General features: G+C 43.9%; 1 protein-coding gene across 1 annotated transcript in view; it reads left to right on the top strand.

The window, feature by feature from the left end:
- The window catches only part of COMP (cartilage oligomeric matrix protein), a 188456-nt gene that overhangs the window by 85181 nt on the left and 88792 nt on the right, over positions 1 to 14483 (top strand). Inside the window, exons 6-7 of the mRNA XM_075854768.1 lie at positions 2395 to 2463; positions 6209 to 6364. Coding sequence (XP_075710883.1) covers positions 2395 to 2463; positions 6209 to 6364 — 225 coding nt within the window. The remainder of the gene's footprint in view (positions 1 to 2394; positions 2464 to 6208; positions 6365 to 14483) is intronic.

Raw genomic sequence — 14483 nt, 5'->3', positions numbered from 1 at the left:
AGTATTTTCATAAATATCATCAGTCATACATAGGCATAACTTCAGGATAGAATTAACAACCCACAAAAACCAAAATTGAACTAAAATTACTCAAGGTATAAGTCTACCAAGCGATGCATGCATAACATATGCTTTTTGTCATGCACACTTTTTTAATTTTAATTTCAATTCCAATCCATTTTTCTTCACTCACACCACCCAGTTTGTTGTAAATTTTCCTTATTCCCAATCCCTATTAGATATCCAGTTGTGTCCCTCCCACACAATTCCCACATTATCCTCATCCTCCCAACAAGAACGCGCTGCCTCATGCAAACTAGGTCATCATGAATACTTTATCATTAAGCAATACAGCAATGTCACGTACTAATACCAGTCAGTATTCAACTTTCTTGGCCACCCTTGTATGATACGATAATCCATCATGATCAGCTGTCTCTAACCCCCAGTTCTCACCACAACCAACTATTAATACAACCATATCTCATTTAATCTATTGGGCACATGAATAGAACCCATGATTTGATATCACGCACGGCCAATACGAATTTTCTCGATGATTTCTTGGAGACTGTTCAGACCTGGATTTACATTCAAGCAGGACATCGTAAGTTTCACATGTCCACTCAAAATTCTGAAACGTAGCAGTCAAATCAAAACATAATTACCATCAACACATGGCACTCAACATAACTAGTAATAACATATTACACAACGCTATCCGTCCAGATAGATAAATCTTGAGAAAAATTCTACTACTTACAGATGTAATTCGACAGAAAACACAGGACTTCATGACTATCTCCGGCATGCGTTCCACCGCAAATTAGACAATGACACGCATCATTTAACAGCTGACTGAGTACCAACCAAATCAGTTCCGGTTTGCGTTCCAAAGCATCATAATGACGACACGCACTAATCAGCTGACCTTCTATAAAACTGACAGCGCGCTCATTTCAAAAATCACTACAGCCAAGTTTAAGGACGCGGCAGACGTCCGAAACGCGTAGGCCCCGAGGATAAGCACTTTCACCTCTCACTCACCCTGGACTACATGCAACTGGACTTCCTTTTATTCCATTACCATTAAACTTGGAACAAAGATTCCGTTTTAATAGCACTCAGCGCTGGATCCTACCTTCTTCCTTCTTTGCTTGATCTTAGTTTTATCTGTCCAAAGAATGCTGTTCCAGAACTGGGCTGGCTTCTTTAGATGTTGTTTGGCAAAGTCTAATCTGGCCTTTCTATTTTTGAGGGTGATTAATGGTTTGCACCTTGTGGTGAATCCTCTGTATTTGCTCTCATGAAGTCTTCTCGATATGGTAGACTTAGATACGGATACACCTACTTCCAGGAGAATGTTCTTCACTTGGGTAGATGTTGTGAAGGGGTTTTTCTTCACCATGGAAAGGATTCTGCGCTCATCCACCACTGTTATCTTCCGGGGACGTCCAGGCCTTTTGGAGTTCAGGAGATCACAAGTGCACTCTTTGTTTTCAAGAATGTACCAAACTGTTGATTTGGCCACTCCTAACATTTGTGCTCTCTCTCTGATGGATTTCTTAATTTTTTTCAGCCTAACGATGGTTGATTCACTTGCATTGAGAGCTCCTTTTACCTCATGTTGTGGGTTCCCAGCAACAGGTTCCAAATGCAAATGCCACACCTGGAATCAACTCCAGACCTTTTACCTGCTTAATTGATGATGGATTAACGAGGGAATAGCCCATGAGCCCATTAAATAGCTTTTGAGATAATTGTCCAATTACCTTTGGTCCCTTGAAAAAGAGGCAGCTACATATTAAAGAGCTGTAATTCCTAAACCCTTCCTCAAATTAGGATGTGAATACCCTCAAATTAAAGCTGAGTCTGCACTTTAAGCGCTTTAAACTGTATATTCAATATGTTTTGGTAAACAGCTAAAATGCCAAAACTTGTGTCACTGTCCAAATAATTCTGGACCTAACTGTACGTTGACATGCTGCGGATTAATACATCACAGGTCAATTTATGTACGTATTCTGTGCATAAATTTGTCCATAGCCTGTAAGCTCTTTCTCTTTTTCTCTCTCTCTCACACTCTCTCTCTCTCTTTTCATCTTTCTCTCTCTTTTTTCTCACTTTTTTGCTTTCTTTTTCTCTCTCTTTCCATATTGCAAAAAAAAAAAAATCAAGACAGGGAAATAAAAAACGGATATAATATTGATAATTTCATACAGATCTGTAGTCAAAACAGAAGGTAAATGTTAGTGGCATATAAGGAAGGTAGATGGGTCAACGGTTTAATAATTTTAATCAGCTTTTTAAGTCATTTTTAAAAGATATTGAAATAATTGCAGGTGAACTTAAAATTAATAATATACCGTTTTCTCTCTCTCTCTCCACCTGTAGATGTGTCAGGATCTAGACGAATGTGGAAACAATCCATGTCCTGCTAACACTGTCTGCACCAATACCAAGGTAAATTGCATAATATTTTAATGTCTTGCATATGAGAGGGTAAAAGTCATTGGACCTCATTTATCAAAACAGTGTTACAGAAGAACTGGCCTTGATACCCATACCAACCAATCGGAGCTTAGTTTTAATTTCTTAAGCTGCTTTGGAATAATTAAAGCTGCACTGTGATTGGTTGCCATGGATAACAAGGCCAATTTTTCTGAAAAACAGTTTTGATAAACGAGGCCCATGAAATTAATTTACTTGTTTATTGTACAAATAGATGCAAGTGTGGAAATACATATAAAAATATTTGCAAAGATAAAAACCATTCCTCACAGGGAACGTATGACCAGTTTCCCTATGGTGAACAATACTGGAATGTACTGGTTAACATTTGCATGTGTATGGTCAGCTGAAGGCCGGGTTCCCACGTAGCGTAAAAGCTGTTTCGTTTCCGCAACAGACTTTTGTGTGGAAATTCCACAACATTTACAGTAGCAGCAAAGTGGATGAAATTTAGAAAATCTCAAGCCCACACCGCAGAGAAAAAAATGCAGCGAAAGCGTTAATAAATTGACCTGCAGTGCCAAATTTAAATTTCCAGCATTTAAATTTATGCTGTGTTTTTCTTTACTGTTCTGTTGTTTCGCAATGAAATCCAATCTGCAGTGTTTACGCTACGTGTAATCAAATCCAAGAAATGCGCAGTGCTATCATATTAACACTCCCTCCCCTGCCCCCACCCCCCACATGAACACTGGGGCTTATTTCCCATATTATTGATCAGGTCACATTTTACTATTTTTTAGAAAAAAACAACACACTCTTTGCCCGACAAATTACGACCTGCCGGTTACCTACTTTTGTCCTACTTTTATAAGTAGGCCAATGAACTGAGGTAACCTGGGACCATGTGATGTAAACTAACCAATGACACCTTAGAGCTGTCACTGCTTAGTGTCACAGACCCAGGTAAATAAGTATAATAATGGTTTTGCTTTTTTATTTATTAGTGTTACTAATGTATTTTTTTTGTGTTTTTTACAGGTTCGTTTGTTGGACTACGTCGGATTTCAGGACTACTTAGATGACGGTGTTTTTATTTTCAATAAAATGGTTAATGAGGATTGTGTGTGGGCTTTTATTTAAATAAAATATTTTTTCTGTGTTGGTGTGTTTTTTTTAACTTCATTACTACTGCCTTAGTAATGGCGGCTGTCTGAAAGCATCCATTACTAAGGCGGGCTTAGTATTAGCCGGTGGAAATGCTAACAGTAACCCCCATTATTACACCGGTACCCACCACCACCAGGGGTGCTGGGAAGAGCTGGGTACAATCCAGTACATGACCATCTAAAGTGACGGTTGTGTACTGGGGCGGCTGCCGGCTGGTATTATTAAGCTGGGAAAGCCCAAAAACAATGGGCCTTAGCACCCTGATAATGCTGGGATTTATTGTATCTGGCTGGTTATGAAAAATGGGGGAACCCCAAGTTGTTTTTTTAAATTATTTATTTATTTTAAAAAACCCGATGTTGGGCCCCCCCCATTTTTTATAACCAGCCAGATACAATAAAGCAGCTGCAGCCTAGCATTACCACGGTGAGAAGGCCCATTGTTTTTTGGCTTTCCCAGCCTAATAAAACCAGACTGCGGCCGCCCCAGTACCCGACCATCACTTTAGATGGTCGGGTACTGGATTGTAGCCGGCTCTTCCCGGCACCCCTAGTGGCAGTGGGTTCCGGGGTAATAATGGGGTTTAGCGTTAGCCTTTTCACCTGCTAACGCTAAGCCCCGTCTTAGTAATGGACGCTGTCTATCAGACAGCCACCATTACTAACGCAGTAGTAATAAAGTTAAAAATAACACAGACACACAGAAAAAATATTTTACTGAAATAAAACCCCAAATAACCCTCGTTAACCAATTTATTGAAAATAAAAACGCAGTCATCGACGTAGTCCTCGAATCCGACATAGTCTAATGACCGAACTTGTAAAAGAACACACAAAAAACCATTCGTAACACTAATAAGTAAAAAAGCAAAACCATTATCATACTTACCTTCCTGGGTCTGTAACAGTAAACTAAGCTGTGACAGCTCTAATCTGTCATTGGTTAGTTTACATCACATGGTCCCAGGTTACCTCAGTTCATTGGCCTACTTTTAAAAGTAGGCCAATGAACTGAGGTAACCGGCCAGCACATGATGTAAACTAACCAATGACAGCTTTAGAGCTGTCACTGCTTAGTTTACTGAGCCTTGTAAGTGGCGCAGGATCACTCGAGATCTCAGGTGCGTGCGCCACTATAAACCTAGTGCAGGGACTCCTTTAGATACAAAGGAGTCCCCACACTAGGAGTTACTAGCGTCGGTGGGGCTCAGCAAAAAAGTTTCTGTTGATGCAAGCCTGGTCTTTTCTGATCAGGCCTGCTCCAGCGGAACGACGGCAAATGATGAGCAAGAGAACTAATGGTTCCCTTGCCTCACCACCGCTTTCAACTGTATCCGCCTCCTAGGGACGTGGATACATTTGAAGACAGTACATTACATTAGACAGAACATTTTCTTTCCTTACCTGCTGCAGTGCCCTCCTGTCCTGCTCTGCCGTGCATTCCCCACAGCGCTTCTTAGACTGAGTCTAAGATACACCCACTGTTCTCGGATTGGCTAAAGCTGCTCACGTAAGCAGTTCTGGACAATCAATTAACAGAGGGCGTGGTGTCCTACTGCCTGAGGAGCGCTTGTGATCTGCACCCCCCCCCCTCTGAACTGTGAGTGACCTGGCCACTGGTCGGTCAGGTCACAAGTTGACTTATTAAGAAAATTATTCTATGTGGGAGGCCGGCCTTACGGTGTTTTTGATGTGTTCTTTCAATGCGGACATATGTTACATTAACGGCTATAGTGAAATTTAAAATGCACTACATACAATTTTAATCTGTGGCGTTTTTGTTGCTTTTTCATAGCAAGTGGTGTTTTTGTTTTCAAAACACAGCGTGTGGGTGTGGCATTTATTTCTAGCATCTTTCCTATAAGCCACCAAAAACGCCACTAAAAACACCTTAAAAACGTATGTTACATTTTTATAACGCTAGCATTTTTTAGAAGCGTTTTTTGATGTAGTTTAAAATGCCAGAAATTTTCTGTCTGAAGGAGGCCTAAAGGTATGACTGATGTCTCATCTCTTTTTGTATCCACTCCTGTTTAAAGCTCAGAGATGTGCCACTAAACCTGCATGTGTGATTCCAGATCACCTTATCCAGCTGACTCCACTGACTTACATCTGCTGTGTATCTAGAAGCACAGCCAGATCTCGAGCATGGTGCCACGCATTTACTAATCTTTATAGACCCTTCTTCTAATCTGTAGCTCCAGAACTATCTGTCATCACATCAGAGTGTAATAACTCAGTAAAATAATACAGTAAAATTATTCTCCAGGCAAAGACCGACAACATTACAACTTTTTAATTTGGGTTTGATAGTTGCTTGCTGAGTCTTATTCTGTACATGAAGTAAAAAAGTAGATTACACTTGATGCATCCATATCACTGGTCCATATCACCATATACAATAGAGGTTCCTGGGCTATTTCAGCATGGTCAATGTCTTTATTATTGTTGGGAATGTTTTAAAATAATACAAGTGGTGGCTATGCCCACAGCCACCCATTTTCTCAGGACCCTAGATATGGGCCTAGGTTGATTAGTTGGTAAGTATGTTTGAGCTGCGTGAACATTTTCTTTTTATGTCTCTATAGGGTTCATATAAATGTTCGGCCTGTAAGTCTGTTTCGGTAGCTGAGAACCAAAAGACTGCATGTAAAACTGAGAGGAGGTGTCCAAATGGTGAGATTAGCAAATGCCATGAAAATGCAGATTGCATTATGGAAAGAGATGGATCCATAGTATGCATGGTAAGAATCTTCCTTAGTCTTACTGAGAATTATTTAGGATAGTAATTGATTTTTGAAGAATTCTTTATCGAAACTAAATATGCAGATTGTGTACGTTTTTTCCATTAATCTAGTAATGTCTGCAGGGAAAATTTTAGATTATCTTCGTTCAAGTTGTTACAGTCTACCCTAACTAACATCACTTCAAATTCATTATTGGGATGTTAGATTTATGTAATCTGCCTATGATTGTTTATTTGATATATTACCTCATTGGATCGAACTATAGGCAGTACTTATTGATATGTAAACCAGCTCACCAACCTTGGTAATGCAGTCCTTGTTGCACCGTATCTACATTACGCATGGAAGTGGCATGGCACCACAAGGTTCAGCAAGAATTTACAAGATGTAAAGATAATCCAGCATCAGGCAGTAGAAAAATCCATATCTTTATTTGGAAAACGGAAGTAAAATGCAGCAGACACCCCACACACCGCATTTCCAAATAAAGATATGGATTTTTCTGCTACCTGATGCTGGATTATATTTATATCTTGTAAATTCTGACTGTAGGCAGTAGACACATTACTTATACTTGCACAATTGGCAATGCACAAAAGACAATTCCAGTGGCTGGATATTATTGGTCAGTGTAGCATTAATGTGTTGTGGCGGGCATAGGTACCAATGCATGATATATTTTCAAAACAGCTTAAAACAACAAAAACATAGTGAAAACACTCCCCCAAAGCAAATAACTATACTGGAAAAATTATGCAACTTTCTAATATATTTTAGTTCTATTTCACACCATTTTCAAGATCTCCTACTTGCTGTCACCTGTCAGTTAAAGGAAAGCTGAGCAAACCTAATACTCTGTACACTATTCAGCCTGTATTCTAGACTAATAGTTCTTACAAACTCTTAAAGGGTAAGTAAACTTTCAGAAAACTTCTGACATGTCAAAAAAAAAATATCGGTGGGGTCTGAGCACTGAGACCACCACGATCGCTAAAACGAAGCTGCAGAAGCACTCAGATGAGCGGTAAGTCACTTGGTTTCTGAACGGCTTTTTTCAGAAAGCCCGGCAGTTGGTGTACAGGCTCATAGACTTTCTATTGTGCATGTACACCGTTACCTTGGCTTTCCGAGACAAGCCGATCAAAAACCAAGCGGCTCAGTGCTCATCTGAGCGCTTCTGCAGCTTCAGTTTAGTGATCGGTGGGGGTCTCAGCGCTCAGACCCCCACCGATCAAAACTTCTGACATGTCAATATGGCATGTCGGAAGTTTTCTGAAAGTTTAGTTACCCTTTGAGGTCCTTTTACATCGGCCAATATGGGTCATGAAAACGAGCGCCGATCAAGGAGACAGCTCGTTGATCAGCACTCGTTTGCTCCTTTCACCAGCAGCAATGCTTGGTCATGTATGGAGACGATCAATCATTACTACAATCATTCGTCCCCATATATTTCTATCATGTCGGCATCACATCTCCATGTTTACACAGGTAGATGTGCTGCCAACAACGATAATACTTATTGCTGCATAAATTATATGACTAGCCGATGAATGAGTGTTTGTTCATTCATTGGCAGATTATTGCCCTGTTCAGGAATGAGCATTCATATGAACGATCGTTTGCCAGATCATTGGATCATGTAAAAGGGCCTTTAGCTGTAAAGTATTATTTATATTCCAATTAATAATGTTTCCAGTCCCTGATAGCAAGCAGAGATCTTGAAAATTGTGAGGAATTGGAACATAGTAAAATATTAAAACATTACACGATACTTCATTATACAACAAAGTGCCACTTTACCTTCGTCCTCCCGCCTGATCTTACATTGGTATTGAAAAAAAAGCAGGTAGCATTCCAAGGCAACGGTACAACTCCTCAGGAGTCTCGTGCACAGATCCTATTCTAATACAGCTGCCTCAGTACTTGTACAGCCCAATATGCAACCTGGATCTCTCCAGTCCTAATGGACTACAGGTACATGCACACTATAATTAGTTAAATGAATAAGGCGTCATACTCACATCTACTACAAATATATAAAACATAACTAGAACATTATCATAAGAAATGGACAAGAAGGCATTCTTTTGGTTAAAGTGGAAGGCCACAGCTTTATTATTATGATGAACAACGTCAACCTGCCCAGCTACGATGGGCAGCAAATCGTCCTGGTATGTCCTAGTAATATTCTGCCTTGGACAAGTAACATGCAACGGTTATAAACGGCTTGCTAGGCAAACCAACACCACCACAACGGGCGCCGCGTAAACCTACAATGTGTCCCGGCCCCCACCCAGAAGAAAGAGCGCCTACTCAATACCTTCTTGTAGTCCCAGCAAAAAGATGTCCAGACCAATAGGATTTAGGTGAACTCCATCCGGCAGTAGCACATCCTTATTGTTCCATTCGAGCATTTGGTGGCGAACCACCACTCCACCAAGGTCCTGTACGTAACAGGAAACTCGCACATTAAAGACTCGTCTAGCCCGCTCGATAGCAGCCAGGTTGCGTGCACCGTGCCACACCAAATGTGGCACCACCTCCGACCATACCAGTACCATCCTCTGGAAAAAACTGGGCAACTGTTCAGATCGATCTTGATAAAGTGAAATCAACTCTGCCAATTTGACCACACACAGGTAATTTCTCCCGGTGTGCACCACCAATACGACCGGACCAACCACCTCTTTGCTGTATTGAAATGCCTCTGGCAAAACACAGGACCATCTCATGCCCCATGCTCCTTTCCAAGACACATCTGCGTGGTGAAAACCGAGATGAGAACCTCCGGGATGAATACCAGCCCTCTGAGCAGACCAGTGGATGTAAGAGTGCCCTATGATGCACACCTGGGGGCGTCCAGCACCTGCAGAAAAAACAACAAGGAAAGTAACGATACAGAGGCAAAACGTCACACAGAAAAAAACAAACACATAATTGGCAAATAAATCACAGCACAAGATCCGGACGAATATAACTACGAAAACATTGAGACCGCCATCAGCCCAAATGCATGATATCCGACTCCGGAAAACACAAAGCGTCCACCATTGTAGCTGCCCCAATGTGGAAGGAATGGCTTCCGAACTCACTCGGGTTCAAACCCAACGAAGAAATACAACCTTTAAACAGTGACTCAAACGGAAACTTTGTCAAAGGCGAACCATCAAAATGAATGAAAAATGGCGAAGACACTGAGCTAGCAGGCCTGTGCCGCACGTAATCACCCAATATAGCTACAGGGCAAACCGCTGTACCCAAAGACTTGATCGATAGCCAGGTTCCCCTTCCATGAATATCCGTTTTTGATCTCCGCACACACAATTTAACTCCATCTTTGAACAAAACTACATTATCTCTCAGGAGACCGCCAGACTTGCAGGTGCTGGGAGGCACCAGTTCGCCAACCCGCAACGCCCCAAAAAAGGCCAAAGCAAGGGATGATCGCAACAGTAATACTTAATAATCAGAGGCACAAACCACAGCGGAGGCCCGAAAAAAATCCCCCAACAGTTCCAAAGATACGGGACGCCTGCGATCCACCTTAGTCAATTCTTTTTTCCAGCCTTTTAAGGCTTGACCAACCACAAACTGCTTTGTCACACCCAAGAAACCATTCAGCTTAAGCATAAAAACCACCCCAGACAAACGTTTAGAGGCCAAAACAGCACACACACCCATATTCCTAAGGAAAATCAAATAATGTAACACCACCGTGGCATGAATAGCATCAGAAGACGGGTAACGACCCGCCGGCCACCGACAACCATTCAGCCAACGCCTTACCATAACTGCTCCAGGTGGATGGAGCCACGGAACGTTCAACCAAACTCAGAAGTTGGCCTCTACCAGACCCATCAAGTCGGCCGGGCACGGATCCCCCACCTCCAGGGCAGATGGATTCAGCTCCCTGATGCGACCAACCTGAAAGTAAGACAAAGCGTCAGCGATGTCATTATTCACAAACTAGAACATGTTTAGCTCTAAACCACACATTCAACTGTAAGCATGGTAACACCAAACGCCTCACTAACATCAATACAGGCAAGGAACTAGACGACAAACTGTTCAAGACGTGAACCACAAACACATTGTCGGTCCAAAACAGAATACTGTGATTTTCCATATCTGAACCCCACAATTCAACAGCTAACACAAACAGGAACAGATCCAACAGAGTCAAGTTCCTAGTCACACCGAGCTCGTGCCATTGTTGTGGCCATACTCCATTTCTCAATCGGGTGACAAACACTGCACCAAAACCATAATCGCCAGCCGCGTCAGTAAACAGTTCAAGATCAGTACTAGACCTCTCTGCTTCCTGATACATAGTTCTACCATTATAGGTTCCAATAAAACTGTGCCACACAAGCAAATCAGCTTTTACTGACCGAGTGAGCCGAATAAAATGATGAGGCGAGGACACACCCGCCAGTGACAACCTTCTACAGAAAACCCGCCCCATGGGCATTACTCGAAAAGCAAAAACTAACTGCCCCAGAAGAGACTGTATCTGCCGAAGCGTGCATTTTTTTGCAGTTATAAACTGGCAAAGCAAGGCAGACAAACAACCAAGTTTATCACCTAGTAGCCGAAAGACCATGGAGACCGTATCAATCTCAATACCTAGAAATGACAAATAAGTAGTGGGGCCCTCAGTCTTCTCCGAAGACAAAGGCATCCCAATAGATGACATCAGGAAACGAATAGATTCCAACAAAACCACACACACTGGGAACCCGCAGGACCAACAAAGAGAAAATCATCCAGATAATGCAACACAGAAAGAAAACCAGACTCAAAGCGCACTATCCACTCCAAAAATGTACTGAACAATTTAAAAAACAAACAAGAAATAGAACATCCCATCGGGAGACACATGTCCACATAGAAGTCTCCATCAAGCATACAACCTAACAAGTGAAAACATTCCAGGCTCACTGGCAGCAACCGGAAAGGCCAACTCTATATCAGGTTTTGCCAACAATGCTCCTTTACCTGCCTGACGCACCAAAGACACAGCTTTGTCAAAGGATACATAGGACACTGCAGACTCAGTCTTTGAAATTCCGTCATTCACTGATTTGCCTTTTAGAAAAGACAAATGGTGAATCAAGCAGAACTTTCCTTCCTCCTTCTTGGGCACCAGACCCAAGGGGGATACCCGCAAATTGTCATAGGGGGGTGTGGAAAAGGGGCCGGCCCAAACTGACCTCCTTCAAACAATTTCGATCTTGCTACCTCAAAATTACAACCAATAGAACGCAAGTTTTCTGACATCAATAAACAATCACCCGGTACATAAGGAATAAAGAAACCAAATGTAAAACCCTCAAGAAACAACTCTGCCTCCTGTCTCCTGGGGTATTGATTGAGCCAAAGCCACAACGTGGTGACACTCACCGGCATTCTCCGCTCCACCGGGCACCCCCGCAAACTGAACATTCATGACGGAATTTACATGCGGCATAAAATCGGCAATGGACGTCGTTGTATTGCCAGCATGCACCAGTAAGCTTATTGTTGTTGTTGACGGTGGCCGCAGACCCCGGTGACCCATCCGGACCGGCGGCCCCTGCGTGACAGGGGGCGTGCCGGGCGCTGAGACATCATTAACTGTATCCAGACGTTGGTGGCCATTGTTGCCCAACCTACAGATGGGCTCAAAGCCAATCGGCACCTGAACTCTTCATTATAGCGCCACCAAGCCGCACCTCCGTGCAGCTTAAAGGCGCTATGAATCGTATCCAAATAAACAAAAAACTCGGCACACCGCTCCGGAATTCGCTGACAAAAAACATGAGCTAAGACAAAAAAACAATGAAGCCAGTTACCAAATGTTTTAGCAACCTTGATCTTCTTCTCAGATCCCCTCTCAAAAACTGGCTCCTTGTCAATCGTCACCTGATCCGCGGAAACCAAAGACCAAATGTCAGCATACTCTCCCTTCAAAAATGATTCCCTGGTTTCCACAGACAGGTGAGCATCGAGAGGAGCCACACCACAAAAAACAGAATCGCCAAAAGTTAGGCCAGACAAATTGGCCGCCCGTATGGGCAGGGGCACTACGCCCCCTCCCCGGTAAAGGCAACATCCCTTCAGGCCGAGAAGGATTCTCCAACGTAGCCAAACACATTTTTAACACAGAAACCACATCCAAGTTTTTAACCCCATTATGTATGGGCCAAGGGCTCGTCACGGATAAAGACAAAGAACACGCACGGTTATGTATATGGCAAAAAGTCTATAGACACAAAGAATATATAATAAAGCATATAAATTTATTAACAAAAAATACTCCACAAACACGATAAAAACATTTAAAAAAGCAGATGGCTGCTATAACTGGTTCAACTGGGAGATACTGCCCTGATAAGCATCCCAATACTAACTCCCCCAGAAAAGAACCTACCTCAAATAACCCTCACGTAATAATGACAAAGATAAGGACACAGATAAAAAGAATATTGCATCAGACCATGTGAATAAATGAGTCCTGAAGGCGTAGTGAAGTGTCCCAACAGAGGGGTTATGGAGGTATAAAGCGCCCAAGGGCTCGCCATGGTCAACTCACCAGATGCTGCAGTCCCCAGTGGACCCGGGAGTAGCTCCGGAGGTGAAGAAACAGCAACTGTAGTGGTGATCGCATCTACCGGTCATGCAGTCGGTTGGGTAGACTGGTCACTCTACACTGTAGGCATCGTCTCGCTCCGCACTGCCGTCCCACATTGATGACGCATATGACCAGCTGCCAGAGAGGAGCAACTGTAAGAGGAGCAACCAGGAGATTCAGTCTGTGAAGAGCTCAAGTGCCGCTCATGGCCATCACGGTCATCATGCCATCACGGTCATCATATCATCGCCGTCCATGAAGATGCTTATGGTGCGTGTGTGAGCCGTGTCTCCGGGAATGGGCTCTCCTATAGCCGCTCAATGATTCTGAGGAGGAGGATCGTCTTGGAGGGTAGCTGCGACCACATTGCTGCTGCTGCTGTGAACCAGGGGTAGCAAAAGGCAAAGGATTAGTTACATGTGCTCTTTCTACCACAGGGGGGAAGTAAGTCACAGGGACCGCGACCAAAGCATCAGCACCCAAATCCATAGGGGAAAAGAGGGTACCTGAGACCGAAAACAGCTCTGAGCTGTCATGACCTGGTGGGGGAATAGGTGCCTGACTGAAGGAATTGCCCGCGTACAGAGCACCGACGACTTGGGTGGGAGGGGCCGGGCTGCACAGAACACCCGCACCCGCAAGGGTTGTAGCTGCGGTGGTGGCATGAGCCCCGCCTTCCCCGGCCGACAGGAACAGCGGCAAAACAACCGGTGAAAGAGGGGGGTTAGCGTCCGGTCCCTGCCGGGAGAAAGTGGCCGTTTGTCCAACTACTTATACCACCGCTGTGGACGAGAGACCACCCACCGTGTCCAACACATTCTCATGTTGTTGCTGTCCTCTGGCCGAGGAACATCGCCACGCAGCGGCGCTGCAGAAGCAGACTGACCCACTGTGCGCAGGGAGCCGGGTTAGGAACCGCACTTCCCAAGCGCATAACTAAGAGCTTGGCACGGGTGGAGCAGGGTTTTGATGCCGCTGCCAGGGGGCGGGCGGTCTGCGATATCTGCACAGGTGGCATCCGGGAGCGGGGCCGGCCGCCTTGTGGCCTAGTAGCCTCAACTCGCTCCTGTCTCTTGGCCCGAGGCAGTACGGTCGGAGGCGGAGTAGGGGGGACAAAACCGGATCAACCGCTGCCGCTGTCATCCATCAGCAGCAGTGATCCTGGAGCTGCAGCCAGAGCGCAGCCATTACGTTTTTGAGGGGGAGGGAGGTCAGGACTAAGGCGGGACTGGGGGCGAGAAAGCCTGCGAGGTCTACTCACAGCAGGTGCCTACCCATAGGCCACACTAAGGCTGGGTTCACACGACCTATTTTCAGACGTAATGGAGGAAATTACTTCTGAAAAACCGGCTCCAATACGTCGGCAAACATCTGCCCATTACTTTCAATGGGCTTTACGATGTACTGTGCCGACGACCTCGCAAAACGCGAGTACATGCAATTACGTCTGAAATTCAGGAGCTGTTTTCTCCTGAAAACAGCTCCGTAATTTCAGACGTAATT

Source organism: Rhinoderma darwinii, chromosome 1 (genome assembly GCF_050947455.1).
Source record: "Rhinoderma darwinii isolate aRhiDar2 chromosome 1, aRhiDar2.hap1, whole genome shotgun sequence".
Classification (NCBI taxonomy): domain Eukaryota; kingdom Metazoa; phylum Chordata; class Amphibia; order Anura; family Rhinodermatidae; genus Rhinoderma; species Rhinoderma darwinii.
This window is presented reverse-complemented; position numbering and strand designations above follow the sequence as displayed.